At 39.6% G+C, this 22306-nt stretch overlaps 1 protein-coding gene across 1 annotated transcript in view; it reads right to left on the reverse strand.

The window, feature by feature from the left end:
• Positions 1 to 22306, reverse strand: part of LOC126199042 (28S ribosomal protein S30, mitochondrial) — an 82760-nt gene that overhangs the window by 16768 nt on the left and 43686 nt on the right. The window contains exons 2-3 of the mRNA XM_049935747.1: positions 18067 to 18208; positions 8726 to 9026 (exon numbers count right to left, since the gene is read on the reverse strand). Coding sequence (XP_049791704.1) covers positions 8726 to 9026; positions 18067 to 18208 — 443 coding nt within the window. The remainder of the gene's footprint in view (positions 1 to 8725; positions 9027 to 18066; positions 18209 to 22306) is intronic.

The raw sequence follows: 22306 nt of genomic DNA on the forward strand, positions 1-22306 counted from the left end.
AAGCCTGTATTTCTATCAAACTCAATGAAAAATATATCTAAAAACACAGATGATGTGGCTTACCGAACGAAAGTGCTGGCAGGTCGACAGACACACAAACAAACACAAACATACACACGAAATTCAAGCTTTTGCAACAAACTGTTGCCTCATCAGGAAAGAGGGAAGGAGAGGGAAAGACGAAAGGATGTGGGTTTTAAGGGAGAGGGTAAGGAGTCATTCCAATCCCGGGAGCGGAAAGACTTACCTTAGGGGGAAAAATAGGACGGGTATACACTCGCACACACATATCCATCCGCACATACACAGACACAAGCAGACATTTGTAAAGGCCTTTACAAATGTCTGCTTGTGTCTGTGTATGTGCGGATGGATATGTGTGTGTGTGCGAGTGTATACCCGTCCCTGAATGGACAAACAGTTCACTCAAGAGAAGGAAATGGAAGAGGCTTATAGAGCAGGCATTTGGTTGATAACCCTTGCCACTTGTAAGTAAATAAATAAATAATATTTGATTTTCCTACTCGGGTAGTACAGGAAAGCAGCCCACTGATAGGACGGTATACACTCGCACACACACACACACACACACACATATCCATCCGCACATACACAGACACAAGCAGACATTTGTAAAGGCCTTTACAAATGTCTGCTTGTGTCTGTGTATGTGCGGATGGATATGTGTGTGTGTGCGAGTGTATACCCGTCCTTTTTTTCCCCCTAAGGTAAGTCTTTCCGCTCCCGAGATTGGAATGACTCCTTACCCTCTCCCTTAAAACCCACATCCTTTCGTCTTTCCCTCTCCTTCCCTCTTTCCTGATGAGGCAACAGTTTGTTGCGAAAGCTTGAATTTCGTGTGTATGTTTGTGTTTGTCTGTGTGTCTATCGACCTGCCAGCACTTTCGTTTGGTAAGTCACATCATCTGTGTTTTTAGATATATTTTTCCCACGTGGAATGTTTCCTTCTATTATATTCAAACTCAATGAAAAGTTTGTCAGCAAAAAGTCAGAAGCAGAAAATATTTTTAATAATAATTTTTCGCATGTTGTAGGGAAAATAGGATCCAGCTATTCATTATAAAATGCAAGACTGTATGTGGAAGAGACAATACTTATGCAATTTGACAAAATTGAAAATCAATCCACCTCTCCTAATGAAATTAGGAAAAAAGTAAGTTCACTCAAAAAAAAGAAATGCACACAGAATTGATGATATTTCCAACAAAGTATTAAAGGCTTGTTACCAACAGATAAGTACGATTCTCAGACACATATGTAGTAGCTCACTGAAACAGGGCATTTTTCCAGATAGAATGAAATATGCTATTGTTAAACCATTGCACAAAAGGGGATAGGTCTGATGCTAACAACTAGTGCCCAGTCTCACTTCTGACAGCTTTACCCAAAATTATTGAAAAGTAATGTATTCAAGGTTATCTTCACATATTTGTAAAAATGAAGTACTAACATAATGTCAATTTGGTTTTCAGAAAGACTTTTCAACAGAAAATTCTGTATATGCTTTCACTGATCAAATATTAAATGCTCTGAATAAATGATCATCACTTGGATGTTTTGTGATCTCTCAAAGGCTTGTGACTGCGGAAATCATGAAATTCTTCTAGATAAGCTTAAGTATTGTAGTATGAGTGGAGCAGTGCACAAATAGTTCAATTCACATTTAACTGGAAGAATGCAGAAGGTTGCAATTACAGACAGTCTGCAAAAATCAGCAGAGTCCTCCTAACTAGGGAGGTATCAAGAATGGTGTCCTACGGGATCCAGTCTTGAGTTTCTTATTGTCTTACTATATTAATGACTTGGCACTCTATATTCATGAAGATGCCAAGCTACTTCTTTTTGCTGATGATACAAGTATAGTAATCACACCCAACAAACAAGAATTAGCTGAGGATGTTGTAAATAATGTCTTTCTGAAAATTATTTAAGTGGTTACCAGCAAATGGACTCTTACTAAATTTTGAGAAAAAACAATATATACAACTGTGTACAGTAAATGGCATAACACCATCGATAAATATAGACTTTGAACAGAAGTCTGTTGCTAAGGTTGAATATTAAAAATTTCTGTGTTTGTGCGCTGATGAGAAATTGAATTGGAGGAAACACATTGATGATCTGCTGGAATGGTTAGCTTCATCTACTGAAGCTATTTGGGTTATAGCAAATTTTGGTGATAAACATATCAGCAAATTAGTCTACTGTGCCTATTTTCATTCATTGCCTACATTTGGCATAATATTTTGGGGTAATTCATCATTAAGAGAAAAAATATTCATTGCACAAAAGTATGTAATCAGAATAATAGCTGGAGCCCAAGATCACCTTGCAGACATTTATTTAAGGACCTCGGGATATTCACAGTACCTTTACAATACATATATTCACTTATGAAATCTTTTATAACAACACATCTCAATTCAAAAATAATAGCAAAGTGCATAGCTACAACACTAGAAGAAAGGATGATCTTCATTATTCTGGGTTAAATCTGACTGACACAAAAATGGGTGAATTATGCTGCCACAAAAATCTTTGGTAATCTGCCAAATGACATTCAAAGTCAGACAGATAGACAACCAACATTTAAAAACATATTAAAAGAATTTCTGAACGACAATTCCTTCTACTCAATAGACAATTTTTTTAGGTATGAAGTAGTAACTGAAAAAAAGGTACAATAATTGTGTAAAGAAAACTTAAGTTAAATTGACACATTCCACATCATTATGAAATATTGTACTCATGATCTACGAAACAAGTATTAAAGTAACGTACGGACCATACTCCTACACAGTATTTCAACATCAAATGCCCATTACATCACACTTCTGACTGCCAATTTCATACCTTTATTAAAGTTGTTCATATACTTCCCGATTTTCACAGCCTCTTTCGTGATTGAATCTGAGTAGTTTGAAGTATGGGCTAGACTCCGTGTCTGCTTTAAAAGACTTTGTGCTTAATTGTCAGGCTGTATTCAGCAACAGCAGATATCTCTTGATGCCTGTACTTCAAGTGATGCTGATGTTCAGTATATTTCTGAGAAATAATTTCAGCAGACCGAACCACAGTAATTGCCACACTCGTACAGAATATTGTAAACACCTGGGCCTCTGAGGTCATGATGATACTATAAAAGGGCACAATCTCTCTCTGATTTCCTTAGGAAAACAAAAAATCCAGTTTTGAACCCATGCCTATTTAATTTAAATCCAAATTTACTTCACATTGCTCCACAGAATGGAAGGAATTTCTTGTTGTGTTGCTTCAGAGGATTTGGATTTACATTTTTGGGAGAGAGCTGAATTGATTTCGTGTCACCAATATCCATTTTATCTGGTATGCTTTTAGTTCTGTGTATCAGAGTGTTCAACACAACTCTCTTTTGGGCAGGATGTTAGAAACTGTACCCATAGAGATAACAGTCTATGTGGATCAATTTACAACACACTGATTGGCCAAGGTGGACATTCTAGTTGAGTGGAAGTTAGATGTTTGTCTTGGACACTCACTGTTTCATAAACCAACCCACACAGGATCTGAGGCTAGGATGGACAGCAGAGTATGATGCTTTTGACTGATGCCATCCCTGCTGCTTTGGCTTCACTAAGGGAAGAGGAAAGGGATTCATTGGAATGACATGTGTCACCTTTATCCTCTTAGGCTGACAAAAGATGTTTGTTCTAACTGAAAAAGTAGTTTAGGTAGCTTACAAGTGTTGGGACATACCACTGTGGGAAGCAGTGTCAACACACATACAGATGAAGTGCAAAAGCTGCCAAGTCTGGACATCAACAAGGCACAACAGCCTTGAATGGGCAAATCACAGATAAAAACAACACTCATTTGTTTTTTTTTTTTGACAGTTGGAGTGTCATACATAATGAATTTGATCCTCCAGGACAAACTGTCAACTGCATATTTTACAAGTATTTCCTTGAATGGCTCGGGAAAAGGATGAATCAAGTGAAACTAGACATTGCAGACAAGTGGATGCTGCAACATGACAATGCCCCATGTCACAGGGCCATTTCCACCACAGAATTTTTGACTTCAAAAGGCATTCCTGTTGTTCCACAGCACCCAATTCATCTTATCTGAATCCTTGTGACTCTCTTCTTTTCCTGAAGTTGAAAAATGTCTTAAAATGATGTCATTTTGGGATTCTGGAAAACATTCAAAAGAATATGACAGACAGGTTAAAGGTCCTACCAGTTGAAGCCTTTCAGCACTGCTACAAAGACTGGGAGTATAGCTGACAAAGGAAACTACTTTGAAGGGGACAATAGCATTGTTTGGAAAATAAATTGGTAGATGAAAGTAATCAGTCTCATTACTTTTCTCACAAACCTCATATGCTGCAGTCTGTCATGAGCTACGAAGTAAGATTGCAATTAAAGTTGTACAAGAAAAACATTGCACATAAAAAACAGAAGAGTTGATGAAAAACTGTTTACATCATTTAGTAGCTTGGACAGATTGGAGCTCTCTTCCAGCACTCACAGCTAGATGGACAATTCCAATGGGACAGTTCTGTGACACTGCATAGCAGGACCACGAATGCAATTAATGGCAATGAGAAATCATTATCAAGGTAAAGCTGACATACAGGGATCATTGTGACAGATTGTACACAGAGTGTAACCACACAACCAACCATCAACGGTAACGCCTCAAAACATATTGTCCCACTTTCTCACTGGCCCCGATATTGAGTTTGACCCCCAAGAACAATCTGATTTCCACTCACCCAGCATCTGCAACTAACACTGAACAAGATCCCACTGAAAGTGACTGAGGTAGCCTGTAACCTGGTACTGCGAAAAGTTTTGTGAGTAGTGCAGTTAAAGAGGTCGGAGCAGTTAACAAAACAAACAGACCCAACATTTTATAATTATTTTGCAGTTTAGCACAGGCTAAATGCAATAAAAGGTGTTTTAAAATTAGTCTCAGATGACTGAAATCTGAGTCATTATTCTGCCCCACTCTGGTCTTGCAACCTCCAGTTAATTCATGCTTCACACTGAATGATGACATGCATGAAGGTGTTAGCTCGACAACACATATACTGGCCCAAAATCAATGCCATAAGTGATCATGCATGCCACTCCTGTCATGACTGCTTCCTGAACCAGACGGCCCCACCACAGCATTTCTTTCCATGGCCAAACCCAGACTACCCACATGCAAATGTGTGTGTTGATTTTACTAAAAGCTACACGGTTGCTTGCAGTGGACGCTCTCTTCAACTTCTCTTAAAATGGCATTGATAATGTCATCAATGAACCATACCTCACACACTGGTGTCTCACAAAAGTTCTCGGTCTGTTGCCTTAACAGCACTGAACACCTAACAACTGCTGACGTCCACCTGGCCTCCAGATACGACAGGATGTTCAAATCAGAAATGCATAAGGTCTGTTTAATGACATTCACCACTGTTGACAAGAACAGTTTGGCTGAAATATTGTATGGGCACAGGCAATGAACCCTGTTAGACCTCCAATCTTGCTTGATCCCCCAAAAGACAAAGACATTCAATACAATTTTGCACAGTCTTAATGAATGAAGTACATGAATACAAAACATCAGACAAGTTTTGCTACTGGATTGGAGAGCTCTTAGCAAAGAGAACACAGCATGTCATTCAGAGCAGAGAAGTCTTTCAACATTAAAGTAATTTTGATCATACCCCAAGGGAATTATAGGAACACTGTTTTTGACAATAAATTTAAATGACTTAGTAGATAATGGCAGAAGATCCACAAAGTAGTTTAAATATGATGCTGTTGTATATAAAGACTTCACAACACTTGAAAATTGTAGCATAAAGCAGGAAGATTGACACTTGGTGTAGGGATCAATAGTTGAGCTAAACATAATCAAACATAGTATAATATGCGTAAGTAGGCAGAAAACCCATTATTGTATGATTAGACAATTGCCAAACAATCAATGGAAGCAGTCACACCCATTAAATACCTGGGAATACTTGTACGAAGTGATGTATAGTGGAAAAATCACGTAAAACTAATTGCACGTGAGGCTCGTGGAAGACTTGAGATTCATTGGAAGAATTCTCAGGAAGTGTAGACCACTCATGAAGGATGTAGTTTACAGAACCCTTATCTGACCAAAACTTGAAATTGCTTATCAGTTCCAGACCCATAACAGATAGGATTGATAGAGGAAATACACAAGATACAAAGAAAAACAGCACATTTAATCACAGGCTAATTTAGTAAAAGCAAAAGTATTAGGAAGAAGCTCACTGATCTCTAGCCACAGGCACTAAAAGAGGCATTCTGTACATTGCGGTGTGGTTTACCATTAACATTTCAAGAGTGTATGCTATCAGAAGAGTCAATCAATGTGTGTTTTGTGAGAAAACCACGGCAATAATATAAGTCTGTTTTGAGGTCACACATCAATTGTTCTTCCTGTGGACCATTCGTAAATGGTACCTTAGGGAGTTTAGTTGTGTTTGTAGATAACTGCAGATCTTGCATACGTCTCTTTCAGCAATATATCATCTGATTGTCTCATTTAATGGATTTAAAAGTTCTGTTAGCTACAGGGCATGTAGCAGTGTTCACTGAAACCAACATCACAAGTAGTGCTATATTTTAAACAGGATTCTGTATTTTCAGATGTAGCTAACAATTTTCGCTAAGAAATATTGCTGTAATCAAGTACAAATCAATTTACCAATAAGAAATACACAGTGGCTATTTAATGTGATTAGGGAAGTAGCATCTTTTTTTCAGAGTAGTGATTGTCCATATACTTTAGTACGTTAAATTTAGCTAACATAAGCACAAACACTGTTTAGCACTACAGTGAAAGTATGTTGTTAAGGTAGTGCAGAAATTAAGTTAATATGGTTCATTTGTCTCATGTTAATGATACCCTGACCTGTTCCACATTCCTTTAGATTCATATAATTGGAGGGATGTATGCAGCTGTTAATCAACTTTCATTTTACATGTGCTGTAATCTTCTGAAGCAAGAATTACAGGAAGCTTTCACTTCAAAAATAAAAAAAGAAGGAATGATTGTCTTTGATCCTATAAATTTTGGCACAAGAGACTGACATGGTAAATTCTTTGTCATTCTGAATAGACTGTAGTTAGTTTCATGTTCCATGGATCATCCACAAGATAAATCATATTGATGTGGAATGAGTCGTTTTACATCCACAGCTTAAGACCACAACTTAATTTTTAAATATGGCTACATGCAGAGCATTTATAAAGAGCTTTCTTTTAAGTATCTACAAATGTGAGTTAGTAATTCCCACTCACCATCTTTTTACACCATTACAGTAATAAAAATTCTTCTACAGAAAAGCAAGAGTTGTCAAGGAGAGTTTTTTTTTTTTTTTGGTTTCTTTTCAAATTTTACTTTGCTAGCTGTCAGATATTTTATATCACTTCATAAATGATCAAAAATTTTTGTTGCAGCATTCTTCACCCCTTTCTATGCTTAAGAAACCCTTAATATGGATTTTTGCTTCTGATATGGTAATTACATACATCAATGTTCCTTTTGAACTGCAATGGATTATTTACAACAAAATTTGTTAGGGAAAAATTATATTGTGAACAGTAAACAGAATGCCCAACTTCTTAAACAGATGTCTACAACATGGTCATGGGTGTTCACCACATATTTCTCTTACGGTACATTTTTGAGCAATGAAGACTATTTCTTAAAGATGAGTTACCCCAGAACATTATTCCATATGACATTACTGAATGCAAATATGAAAAATATGTCAACTTACTGATTTTTCTCTCCCCAAGATTTGCAATGATTTTAAGTCCCGACATGGCTGAACTAAATTGTTTTAGGAGTTCCAAAATGTGCTTTTTCCAGTTTAAATTCTCATCTACATGAACACCGAAGGCTTTTGAAGTTTCTGCCCCATTCATTATTTCCTCACCATGTGTTACACTGAATTGAATATGTTGTGTCTTTTTACAACTGAGAGAGAGAGAGAGAGAGAGAGAGAGAGAGAGAGAGAGAGAGAGAGAGAGATCATTCACAGGAAACCATTCAATTATACTTTTAAGAACATTGTTTATTGTTTCTTCTGTTTCTGCATGTATGCTTGCATTGATTACAATACTACTGTCATCTGCAAAAATAACTAATTCTGCTTGTTGTATATTATATAGAAGATCGTTTTACACATGAGGAACAACAGTGGACCAGAAACTGACTCTTGTGGAACACCATATGTGATTTCTTCCCAGTCAGAATAATGTTCACAGACTACACTGGTTACTAAGTACAACTTCTGCACTCTCATATCTTTTAAGTTGTGTCTTGAGAGCACTGACTTTGGCACCACACACTCTTTGTGGAGTGGTTTCCACCTTCCATGTAAAGAGCAGTGTTTCACTTACAGTTTGGCGAGTTAGTGATGTATGTCAGACACCTATGGAAAAGCCACTGCACAAAAAATTTCACATGAAAGATAATTTTTGTCTAATTTTCCCATTTCAAATACAGTTTGATTTCTTATGACAATTATTTTAATTGTTACACTTACCGTGAGCTGCAAACAATGGCACAAAAAAGGTGAGAATTTCCAATGTAGAAGAAACATATGAGTAATCCTACTAAAGCTTATTTTCTCTCCATATGTTTCAGTAATATAAATTCCACCAAAAGGTACTGATATGTCACTTACCTGGTATAGTAGTACCATTCCGATGGGTGAAGCCATAACCTAAGACTCTAGGATCAAACTGAAAATGTTCTATAGATGATACTCCTTCTGGTTGCAGTTTCTCAGTATTGACGACTGGCAATGGAAGTTCATGCCTGAGTTGTAGCACTGGTGAGCCACAATACTGTACTGGCCTATCAGCTGGCCTTTCCACATCTTCCTTAGTAAGAAATTTCATGCCTTCTCTTCCTTTACGTTGTCGTCTACTTGGTTCCATTCCTCCAACAAACCAAAACGCTTCTACACGAGGTTCAAAGTCAACCTGAAACATTTGAGTCTCTATAGTAGCCACAGGAAGTTCTGTCTGAAACAAGATTACATTTTCATTTAAAATAAAAGCATTAATCTCAAATGAACTTTTTTTCAATTTAACTGTGGTGTAGTATATATCATTATGTTACATCTGCAGTTAAGAGTACATATAGCTGATCTTTAATAGGATTTTTGAGGATGATGGAAATCTTTAAACATATCCCTGATCACTTGCATTTAAATGAGAAATGTAACTAATAATTAAAGTCAGTTACAAATGAGCTTTGATATACACATTGTGAAACAATATATGAAAATTATTCCACTCAGGCTTTGGATTCCTGTCAAAAGTTTAGAGTGCATTCCAGTCAGGTAATTAATAAACTGTACACAAACATAATATAGTAAACTGGGAATTACAAAAAATGTATAATATAAGCCTTTCTCCTACAAATTATCAAAAACAATCTGGATGTGGTTTTGAAACCACTGATAGTCTTCTAAAAAAAGCTTTTCATTGGAAAAAATAATCCTCTAATCTCACAGTCTATATACAGGGTATTTCTAAAATGAATGTAATAAATGAGATGGTTAGTAGAGTGGGTCATAACAAACAACTGTCACATAGCAAACTACATCTGCATCCCTTAGCATTTGGCAGTAGGCATCACTTAACAGCATTGAGTGCTGTCTAGAAGGTACAAATACAACCCATCATCCAAGTTGACATTGTAGCATGTCTGCCGGACAACATTTTCAATTTCTTTGTGACATGAAGGTAAAAAGAGAGGTAGTGTTTACGTTTCATCACCTTTATTTGCAAACAGTTATGAAAACTGCTCAAAATTACAACTTCATTCTTGAATTCATGCTGTGCACCAGTGCCCAACTGACCGTTGCACCCTTTCGAACACCCCTGATAAAGTGGAGACTGCATCAGAGGCTGCCATAATTCATCCTATCAGTGTCTTCATCCATCTCGATAGGTATTTCGTAAACAACAGATTTCAGGTGCCCCAGGTGAAAAAATCAAGGGGCATCAAGTCAGAGAAATGTGGAAGCCATGCCCTATCCAGTTCTCACCAAAGGTCTCATCCAAATGCGGGAAGTACACAGATGTACAGTCATGTTGATACCACATGCACTATGGCATGTTGAGTGGGACACATTCCAAAAGCTGTGGCAGTGTTTCCCTTACGAAGTTTAAGTACCTGTCTGTGTTCAGTCATCTGGAGAGCATATAAAGACCAATCAGATTATTGCCTACCAAACCTGTCCAAACGCTGATAGCAAAGCACCCTTGGTGACCACAAACAAAAGCAGTATGAGGATTTTCCCAAACCTGTGTTTGTTGTTTCTGGCTGTTGAACACAACTTCGTTTGTAAAGGATGCCTTATCTGTAAAAAGTACAAAGGATGGGAATTCGGGTTGAATGGCACACTTCTGCAAAAATCACTGTCAGAAGTCAATGCGATGTCGAACATCTTCTGGATTAAGGGTCTGAGCTTTCTGAAGGCAGTAAGAGTGAAACAGACCATGGAATGGCTTACACCCATTTCTCGAGCAACACTCTGTGAGTTTGTCGAGGGCACGTTTTGCAGCACTGCTAATGCATCCTCTTTGAGCTCTGGTGTACAGTGTGTGTTGGTTACTGCGTAAAACCGGCCTTTGCACCTGTATCACAAAACAAATGTGTCGAGTTTCAATGTATGGCATAAATGCAACACGCCGGCCGCTGGTGGCCGAGCGGTTCTAGGCGCTTCAGTCTGGAACCGCGCGACCGCTACGGTCGCAGGTTCGAATCCTGCCTCGGGCATGGATGTGTGTGATGTCCTTAGGTTAGCTAGGTTTAAGTAGTTCTAAGTTCTAGGGGACTGATGACCTGAGATGTTAAGTCCCATAGTGCTCAGAGCCATTTGAACCATAAATGCAACAGCACCATTCCAATACCCTGTCAGTGGACAACTCACCTCAAGTGCACCAGTCTCTCCTGGGGGTCTCTGGATGACAGTGAAAATGCATGCCTCTGGCACCCGAGGATTTAGAAACCACTGAATATATAACCATCGAGCAGGTAGAGCATTCCCACCCGCTTACGCATAAGCGCAGTGCATGTCACCCTTTCCTCCCAAAGAAAGTGCTCCTTCCAATTTCATCTTTGGTGCTGTCAATTTCATCATTTTCTACTGTACTTTAAACGTAAGTTTAAGTATTACAGTACAGCCAGTTTAACCTTTAGAGCTGTCTGCCAACTTTAAATGCAACATTCAATGCTGTCAGCCAACTTTAAACTGTATATTCTGATGATACTCTAGTTCATTTGAAGAGCGAAACAGGTAATGAAAAATACAGTGCTACTTGTGGTTGTTTTCTAAAACTTAGTTTTAACAGTCACTCCCTCTGCAGGCAATGTCTGCTCTTACTAAGGTATGTGGCCATGGGTTGCTATGTGAAAGTTGTTTGCTTGACCCAGTCTACCAGCCCTCACATTTTTTTTTTTTTTTACACTCATTTTATAAACACCCTGTATAAGTAGTGACAGTTTAAATGTGAAGAGATTTTTTAACTTGGGGAATGTAAAACATTGTCTTTAGGAAAGAGTTAAAGCAACAGTTACCTGTTAGGTTTTGAAATTTATTTTATTATCGTTTACCAGTTTCAGGCTCTTTCATTTCCATTGTCAGAAAATGCACATATTTTCACAAATGATACCAATACCAAATCAAACTATAAAATAATTTGCTGTTGCTTTGTTTACAGTTTTATTTTGTTTCATCATTAACTGTAAAAATGTGCACCTGGTGAATAAAAACATTCAAAACAAAATAACAGTGAAATAAAGCAAAAAGCTATTTTGTCAGTAGATAACATTTTGAGGTTATGAAGATTGCATGATAACACATGTTTTGAAATTACCAACCACTAATTTGATGACATCTTTTAAAAACATTTAACTGTTTCTTGTCATTACCAATTTTAATCTTTTTTTTTTCATCAGATAGCTGCAATACATTTACAGGGTGAACTAGTAATCATCTGTTGTTTGTTTTGAGTATTATGATGGCAATGGAAATTTTGTAACTTTACCAGGTACCCTGTATTTTTTTGTTTAGTGCAAAACAAGGCAACAACACACTTTTCACTGCATTACTGTTTCAAGCTAAAATATAGAGTGGGTCACCAACTGTACTCATGAAATGCTGAAAACCTTTATCCTGTCAGAGACAGTAAAGGACTTGGAAGAGCAGTTGAATGGACTGGACAGTATCTTGAAAGGAGGATACAAGATGAACATCAACAAAAGCAAAACGAGGATAATGGAATGTAGTCGAATTAAGTCGGGTGATGCTGAGGGAATTAGATTAGGAAATGAGACACTTAAAGTAGTAAAGGAGTTTTGCTATTTGGGGAGAAACATAACTGATGCTGGTCGAAGTAGAGAGGATATAAAATGTAGACTGGCAATGGCAAGGAAAGCGTTTCTGAAGAAGAAAAATTTGTTAACATCGAGTATAGATTTAAGTGTCAGGAAGTCATTTCTGAAAGTATTTGTATGGAGTGTAGCCACATATGGAAGTGAAATATGGACAGTAAATAGTTTAGACAAGAAGAGAATAGAAGCTTTCGAAATGTGGTGCTACAGAAGAATGCTGAAGATTAGATGGGTAGATCACATAACTAATGAGGAGGTATTGAATAGAACTGGGTAGGAGTTTGTGGCACAACCTGACTAGAAGAAGGGATTGGTTGGTAGGACATGTTCTGAGGCATCAAGGGAACACCAATTTAGTACTGGAGGGCAGCATGAAGGGTAAAAGTCGTAGAGGGAGACCAAGAGATGAATACACTATGCAGATTCAGAAGGATGTAGGTTGCAGTAGGTACTGGGAGATGAAGAAGCTTGCACAGGATAGAGTAGCATGGAGAGCTGCATCAAACCAGTCTCAGGACTGAAGACCACAACAACATTAGCGCATTTTAACATGGGAAGGGGACTATAAGGACAGAAGAGATGCTGGAAGGATCATTCCCATCTACATTGTTCAGAGGACCTTGTGCTGGCAAGAAAGATTTCCCTCCACATTCGTCTACCTAAGCAACTACTTCGAAACAATCAGTGTCACTATGGCTGCAGCCGGGCGCATTTAGGTGTGTGTGTGGGGAGGGGGGGGGGGGTGCATGCGCACGCTGCCTTAAGTAGTAATTTGTTTTCGTTGCGCCTGTGAGCCTATACTGCTTGAGACTGCTTCAGAGTTCTCTTTAAATCTCATGTAAGAAATTTTATATAGCCAGCATTATTTCACTGACAAGTAATAACATACTGCAATCAGTTAAGTAGTTTTACAACTTGGTACCAAATTCACTACAATGTAACGCTTCATTAAGAAATCTATAATATAGGTGGAGGTCCAAGATCACTAGAAACATGTATAGGTATATACCTTTTACTTCTTTTGCATAACAACATTATTGAAGCCGGCTCATACTGAAGTATCAGCAGATCTAACAGTAGATTACGTAAGTTCAATGTAATGCATGCATTTCTCAATTCAGCCATGACCAAAGCTAATCATGCAATGGTGGTTCTGAAGCCTCTTGAATACTAGCAACTGTAATAGCAGTGTTGGGTGGATGTGATGGATATATTTCGTGTAAGCTCTTTCCCCAATTCTGGAAGACTTCAGCCATTTTTTCTTCTACAGTTCACTGCTGAAGCTCTAGCTCTTCACAGGACATTGGTAGTGGGGATTTTACAATGACTAATTTCTCAATCATGAGTGGTTTACTTAGCCACAACATCTTAGTGTTGTAATATACCTTCATCCAGCAGCAGAGGCTGACACTGACGATTGTGGAATAAGGTTAGCAATTCCTGCTGTTGTTGTTGAGGTCTACAGTCCAAAGACTGGTTTGATGCAGCTCTCCACATACATCTATACTGTGCAAGCCTCTTCGTATCCACATAATCGCTTCATCCATCTGAATCTGTTTCTTGCAGTCAAGCATTGTTCTCTGGCCCCCATGCACATAAGTGCGTGCGCCCGCCCGCGCGCACACGCACACACACACACACACACACACACACACACACTCACTTCTCTCTCTCTCTCTCTCTCTCTCTCTCTCTCTCTCTCTCTCTCTCTCTCTCTCCTTTCACTATTATAAAATCGATGACTCCTTGTTGCCTCAGGATATGTACCATCATCCTATTTATTGTTTTAGTCAAGTTGGGCAATAAATTCCTTCCTCCACCCCCCTCCCAATTTGATTCAATACCTCCCTTTAAGAAGAGGCTTTTCTGGCTCTCACACATGTGGATAGCTTACAATGACCATTTTACCCAGCTTTTCTACAGAGGAGTTACAAAATATTTAATTAATATTAAATCCAAGCACAAATTCAAATTGTAGAAGAGATTACATACCAAATAATCACAATCACAGGCTGATTGCGTGTATAATTAATGAGCTGGTAATTCTGATATTCAAATTTCCCCCACAAAAGTAGTTTTCCCACAATTCTGAACCAACTGGTATGTTACCAAGGAAAAGGGCCTTAGGCTGAGAATGTCCACAAACTTAGTAAAATAGTCCCAAGATGATATGTTCAGAAAAAGGAAGACAGTAGCTATTGCATTCAAATTTGTTTCGCTGTCACTTTTCCGTGGAAGGAGAACCCGCCCCCTCACCCCTTCTTTTTAAGCAAGGGGGTGCTGCACTTCTGTCTACATAGAATGAGCAACCTAAAAGTGAGAGTCTTTCTTGCCTCTCCACCTCAAACGCTGTAGGGGGCATCAGTGCTGCCTCCCTGATTAAGGTGGTTGCATTGAACTAGTTTTTCAGGAAAATTACAAAACATGCACACGTACACACGCACACACACACACACACATATATATATATATATATATATATATATATATATATATATATATATATATATAAAAACAAAGATGATGTGACTTACCAAACGAAAGTGCTGGCACGTCGATACACACACAAACACACACAAACACACACAAAATTCTAGCTTTCGCAATCAACGGTTGCCTTGTCAGGAAAGAGGGAAGGAGGCGGAAAGATGAAAGGATTTGGGTTTTAAGGGAGAGGGTAAGGAGTCATTCCAATCCCGGGAGCGGAAAGACTTACCTTAGGGGGAAGAAAGGACGGGTATACACTTGCACACACACACATATCCATCCACACATATACAGACACAAGCAGACATATACAGAGGCAAAGAGTTTGGGCAGAGATGTCAGTCGAGGCGGAAGTGCAGAGGCAAAGATGTTGTTGAATGACAGGTGAGGTATGAGTGGCGGCAACTTGAAATTAGCGGAGATTGAGGCCTGGTGGATAACGGGAAGAGAGGATATATTGAAGAGCAAGTTCCCATCTCCGGAGTTCGGATAGGTTGGTGTTAGTGGGAAGTATCCAGATAACCCGGACGGTATAACACTGTGCCAAGATGTGCTGGCCATACACCAAAGCATGTTTAGCCACAGGGTGATCCTCATTACCAACAAACACTGTCTGCCTGTGTCCATTCATGCGAATGGACAGTTTGTTGCTGGTCATTCCCACATAGAATGCGTCACAGTGTAGGCAGGTCAGTTGGTAGATCACGTGGGTGCTTTCACACGTGGCTCCGCCTTTGATCGTGTACACCTTCCGGGTTACAGGACTGGAGTAGGTGGTGGTGGGAGAGTGCATGGGACAGGTTTTACACCGGGGGCGGTTACAAGGGTAGGAGCCAGAGGGTAGGGAAGGTGGTTTGGGGATTTCATAGGGATGAACTAAGTGGTTACGAAAGTCAGGTGGACGGCGGAAAGACACTCTTGGTGGAGTGGGGAGGATTTCTTGAAGGATGGATCTTATTTCAGGGCAGGATCTGAGGAAGTCATATCCCTGCTGGAGAGCCACATTCAGAGTCTCATCCAGTCCCAGAAAGTATCCTGTCACAAGTGGGGCACTTTTGTGGTTCTTCTGTGGGAGGTTCTGGGTTTGAGAGGATGAGGAAGTGGCTCTGGTTATTTGCTTCTGTACCAGGTCGGGAGGGTAGTTGCGAGATGCGAAAGCTGTTGTCAGGTTGTTGGTGTAATGGTTCAGGGATTCCGGACTGGAGCAGATTCATTTGCCACGAAGACCTAGGCTGTAGGGAAGGGACCGTTTGATGTGGAATGGGTGGCAGCTGTCATAACGGAGGTACTGTTGCTTGTTGGTGGGTTTGATGTGGACGGACTTGTGAAGCTGGCCATTGAACAGGTGGAGGTCAACATCAAGGAAAGTGGCATGGGATTTGGAGTAGGACCAGGTGAATCTGATGGAACCAAAGGAGTTGAGGTTGGAGAGGAAATTCTGGAGTTCTTCTTCACTGTGAGTCCAGATCATGAAGATGTCATCAATAAATCTGTACCAAACTTTGGGTTGGCAGGCCTGGGTAACCAAAAAGGCTTCCTCTAAGCGACCCATGAATAGGTTGGCGTACAAAGGGGCCATCCTGGTACCCATGGCTGTTCCCATTAATTGTTGGTATGTCTGGTCTTCAAAAGTAAAGAAGTTGTGGGTCAGGATGAAGCTGGCTAATGTAATGAGGAAAGAGGTTTTAGGTAGGGTGGCAGGTGATCGGTGTGAAAGGAAGTGCTCCATCGCAGCGAGGCCCTGGACGCCAGCAACAAACTGTCCATTCGCATGAATGGACACAGGCAGACAGCGTTTGTTGGTAATGAGGATCACCCTGTGGCTAAACATGCCTTGGTGCACGGCCAGCATATCTTGGCACAGTGTTACACCGTCCGGGTTATCTGGATACTTCCCACTAACACCAACCTATCCGAACTCCGGAGATGGGAACTTGCTCTTCAATATATCCTCTCTTCCCGTTATCCACCAGGCCTCAATCTCCGCTAATTTCAAGTTGCCGCCACTCATACCTCACCTGTCATTCAACAACATCTTTGCCTCTGCACTTCCGCCTCGACTGACATCTCTGCCCAAACTCTTTGCCTCTGTATATGTCTGCTTGTGTCTGTATGTGTGTGTGTGTGTGTGTGTGTGTGTGTGTGTGTGTGTGTGTGTGTGTGTGTATACCCGTCCTTTTTCCCCCTAAGGTAAGTCTTTCCGCTTCCGGGATTGGAATGACTCCTTACCCCCTCCCTTAAAACCCAAATCCTTTCGTCTTTGCCTCTCCTTCCCTCTTTCCTGAAGAGGAGAATTTTGTGTGTATGTTTGTGTGTCTATCGACGTGCCAGCACTTTTGTTTGGTAAGTCGCATCATCTTTGTTTTTAGATATATTTTTTCCCACATGGAATGTTTCCTTCGGGTATACACTCGCACACACACACATATCCATCCACACATATACAGACACAAGCAGACATATTTGAAGACAAAGAGTTTGTCTTTAAATATGTCTGCTTGTGTCTGTATATGTGTGGATGGATATGTGTGTGTGTGTGTGTGTGCGCGCGCGAGTGTATACCCGTCCTTTTTTCACCCTAAGGTAAGTCTTTCCGCTCCCTTAAAACCCACATCCTTTCGTCTTTCCCTCTCCTTCCCTCTTTCCTGATGAGGCAACAGTTTGTTGCGAAAGCTTGAATTTTGTGTGTATGTTTGTGTTTGTTTGTGTGTCTTTCAACCTGCCAGCACTTTCATTTGGTACGTCACATTATCTTTGTTTTTAGATATATTTTTCCTACGTGGAATGTTTCCCTCTATTATAACCATATATATATATATATATATACAAAGATGATGTGACTTACCAAATGAAAGTGCTGGCAGGTCGACAGACACACAAACAAACACAAACATACACACAAAATTCAAGCTTTAGCAACAAACTGTTGCCTCATCAGGAAAGAGGGGAAGGAGAGGGAAAGACGAAAGGATGTGGGTTTTAAGGGAGAGGGTAAGGAGTCATTCCAATCCCGGGAGCGGAAAGACTTACCTTAGGGGGAAAAAAGGACGGGTATACACTCGCATACACACACATATCCATCCACACATATACAGACACAAGCAGACATATTTAAAGACCGAGATTCACCTGAGCTGTTAGAAGATGTGGAATAAAAGGTGATAAATTTGCCAGTAAAATTCTGTTTATCTGTTTTATTACAGAGGCTGCAACTGCATTTTCCATTTTACCCTCATCCAGATTATTTCTGCCATCCAGTTCTTCCTTCCTCCTGCAACAGATAATACATTTAGTCTTTCTTACATTATGGTCCAACAATAATAAACTTTTTCTTTGTTTCCTGAGATCAGATGAGATTCGGAACAAATGAGAATGATAGTTACACAACTTTCTAAGTTCTCTACAACTCTTAGTTCAACAGCAAGGAGTAATTTTTTTTACATCCTTTGTGATTTGAACATTTGTCTGAAAACAGCATTAAAGTCTCACCTAGCACTTGGTCAGTGATCTTAGATCACAACCAACACAAAATTCTTGTTGACTTTATCAAATGTCATGTTAAATTCCTTGACTAATTATCTAACCACTTGTAATCCATATCTCTCTCCATTCATCAAGATTTCATTTGAAATAATTCTTGTATCAAATATATGAAAAAAGTAATAATGACTAATTAATAAAAGGCATAAATCAAGAAGACAAACACCATATCTAACTGAGCACTGAAGGGGTGTACCAAACACCTGACACACACTACTATCAACTTTGAAACAGTATGGGTAGTCATTAAAAAAAAAAAAAGGAAAAAGGAAAAAGAAAAACACAATTTTTTTGTCTTAACAGAAGGCATATCACTGGGCCACAGCATTCATCTGCTGTCAGAATACAAATCACAATTTCATAATATGGGTGATGCTAATAATATCACAGCATAGCCAACTCATATCACAGGTTATCCCCAGCAAGAGAGAGAGCCCAGTGATATTGGGCAACGTCATATGCAAAACCCGGTTAATGCTACTTCCTTGAATCTGCATGACTGAAAATATATTTCCTTTGATCACGGTGTTTTACTCGATTGGGTTATGTAATTATTTTCCACATACAGACATTCATATTCAAAGCCATAGTTTGACATACATGCATTTTCTGCTGGTGAATTTGCAAAATGATGCCGGAAAGAACAGTTACGCAGTTGTTAGCATCCTGCTTAGACAACAAATGGACATCATTTATTTCAAATGAATAGGCATAGAGGCCACTCCTTCAGCAGGGTCTGTGCAGGCAAGCAGGGACAAAGGAATGCTAGTTATTAGAAGCTCCAATATTAGATGCATTATGGAGGCCCTTAGGGAAATAACATCCAGGTCTGGAAAGAAATCCAATGTGTGCTCGGTAAGTCTGCTGGGAGGCATCATCCGAGATATGGACACGGTCGTGCCTGTGGCTACTGAGGGTGCATCTTGCAGTCGTCTGCAAGTTGTCTCTTTTGCATCTTGCAGTCGTCTGCAAGTTGTCTCTTATGTTGTCACGAATAATGTCTGTCGTTTGGGTTCTGAGGTCATCCTCATCTCATACAGGTGACTGGCGAAAGAAGGGAAGACTGCTGGTCTTCCACAGGAGGAGCACGCAGAGTTCACAATTTGCTATATCGTACCCAGAGTTGCTCAGGGCCCTTTGGTTTCAAGCCGAGTGCAGTTTGAGGTCCTGTGATGAACACTCACCAGTCGACACACAGAGAGTGAAATCAGACTGTGAACAAAGTTCCTGGCTTTACAGCCCTCCAGGAAAGTTGTTGAGCTCAAATTATTCTAAAAACCGAGAGACGGCTGAAACAGAAATTGGAAAGTTCCAAAAATACTTAGCAAGGCATGGACCATATATCACACAGAGAGGTTAGTAGCAATAGGAGGGGAAGTGTCACTGCTGTCAACAGAAATATTGTGCGTATTGAGGTTGAAACTGAATCTGACTGTGGGGTTATCTGGGTGTATGTAACATGTCTAAGTGAAGTGATGTTGATTATCAGATGCATTTACCAGCCACCCAATTCTGCTCTGACTGTTTCAGAATCACTCAAAGAAAGTCTACACTCTGTAATGTCTAGCAGTTGTCACCCAGATTGGGTCTGCATAAGACAAATAAATGAAACATGACCTTTTTTTTTCCCACTCCTAACCGCTTCCACAAGTGTTGTTGATTTTGACAATGACCAATCAAATCTATCACTGAAGAAAGGTGGATGGCCCTCTTGTTCAAGTTTCTTCATGAATTTTATATAAGAAAGGTTCTATAAACCTTTCAAGTTTTTTGTTCTACGAGGCCACACCACAAATTTGATGTGTAAATGTCGATAGAAACACATTGGTTTGAAGCTGATGGACTCTAGTGCACTTGGTTCAAAGTGTTCCATGTATAGATTTGTCACAACAAGCAATTGCTATGCCATCAGTTTGTTCCTAATACTTTACATCAAACAAGAAATAAATGACATGAAAAAAGGTCTAAAGAGTGAAACAATCATTGAACTTTTGCAATCAGTTCCAAGGATTCAAAAACTGAGACTCAAGTTTAAGAGGTAACCACATTAAAACTGACCACAATACCCTTTTCCTTGAGCAAAAATTGACCAAGGCAGTGTAAAAAGTAAGTGGAGTCGCACATGTGGTGTTTGCACTTCCCCAAATAATTGCTGAGAATATGTATTTTGCATGTAGGTGTGCCAATATTACTACCTACGATGTAAGCGTGTGGACAAAAAATCTACTCACCATGCAGCAGCCAGAGAACACACATACAAAAGGTATTATGTTCACAAGCTTCTGGACTCAGAGGCTCTTTCCTTTGGCAGAAGGACTGAAGGGGAAGGAAGGGGTTGAAGAAAGCGACTGGTGTTATGTAAACACTGTTCAGCCTTTTACATTGGCACGACTACTACCAAGTTATCAGTTAGGATGAATGGGGATGGGTATAGGGTGTGGCAACATGCAATATCCTGTTACAGAGCATGCACTAAATCATGACGGTCGTGACCTTGGTGACTGTTTCACTACATCATGACAGTCGTGACCTTGGTGACTGTTTCACTACATGCTCCATCTGCATTCTTCCCCCAGATGCAAGTTCCTCAGAGCTCCACAGTTGGTAGGAGCTACAATACGATGTTGGTTCTCGTCACCCATGTATGCTAATTCTTTCTAATTTTTCAGGTCTCAGCATTTCTTCACAGTAATCATTCCTTTCTTCACTCCATTTTATACATCTTTCATTTTTTGACCTCTCTATGTTTCACCATACCCCTCCCACCTCAATCACACATGACGCGCTTAGCTTTTAGCTCTTATTAACTCATGCAGAACACTTTAGCAGTAATCTCTGTGGTGTGTATTACCCAATCTTCCACCTTTAAGCTCTCAGGTTTTGAAATATCTTCCGGTGCAGTCTCCAACAATCAGTCTTTCCTTCTCATCCCATTAGGTAAGTCTCCCCTGACCCAGGGTCCTGGTGAGTTTTCTAAACAGTAACTCTTTTCCTAAACCTCACCAGTCCTTTTTCTTCACCCCTCTTCCTTCCCTTCAACATTTCTGCTAGAAGAAGAATCCACTGGCTTGATAGCCTGCATATGTAATACCTTTCTTTGGTGCGTTCTCCAACTGCCACTTGGTGAGTAGATTTTTTATCTATCCAATTACATTATGTTTTCAAAAACTGATTTTTTTCATTGAAATACTACTAAATATGGATCTTATCAATCAAAATAATCAATCTCTGAAAATATAATGTAACTGGACATATAAAAAATCTACTCACCAAGCGGCGGCAGGAGAACACACGTATAAAAGATATTAGAATTTGCAAGCTTTCAGTGGCTCCTTCTTCTGGAAAAAGGGTTGAAGAGGAAGGAAGAGGGGTGAAGGACTGGTGAGGTTTAAGAAAATGATAGAGTTCAGAAAAGTTGCCCAGAGTCTTGGTTCAGGGGAGAATTACCTGATGGGATGAGAAGGAAAGACTAATTGTTGGGGTCTGCATCAGACGAGATTTATGCATACCTGTTCTCTTGCTGCCACTTGGTGAGTAGATTTTTTATGTATCCAATTACATTATAACCACAGATCTTGGAGGAATCCCTTCCTTGTGTGTGTTACAAAGATCATGTAGTCGTGATCACACATTTACTCTTGTTCTAAGATCCTTAATTGTGTTCCATAGGGAGCCTGACTCATTGAGGAGTTACGGTAATATCTTCTTCTCGGTTTTATTCTTAGGGCTGACTGCTATGTATATGTAGGCACCATCTTTCAAAAGATAATAAATCTTGTTTTTGTAGACCACATGTGATATTAGGACCACAGAACTACCCTTGACAGCT

This window comes from Schistocerca nitens, chromosome 8 (assembly GCF_023898315.1).
Source record: "Schistocerca nitens isolate TAMUIC-IGC-003100 chromosome 8, iqSchNite1.1, whole genome shotgun sequence".
Lineage (NCBI taxonomy): Eukaryota > Metazoa > Arthropoda > Insecta > Orthoptera > Acrididae > Schistocerca > Schistocerca nitens.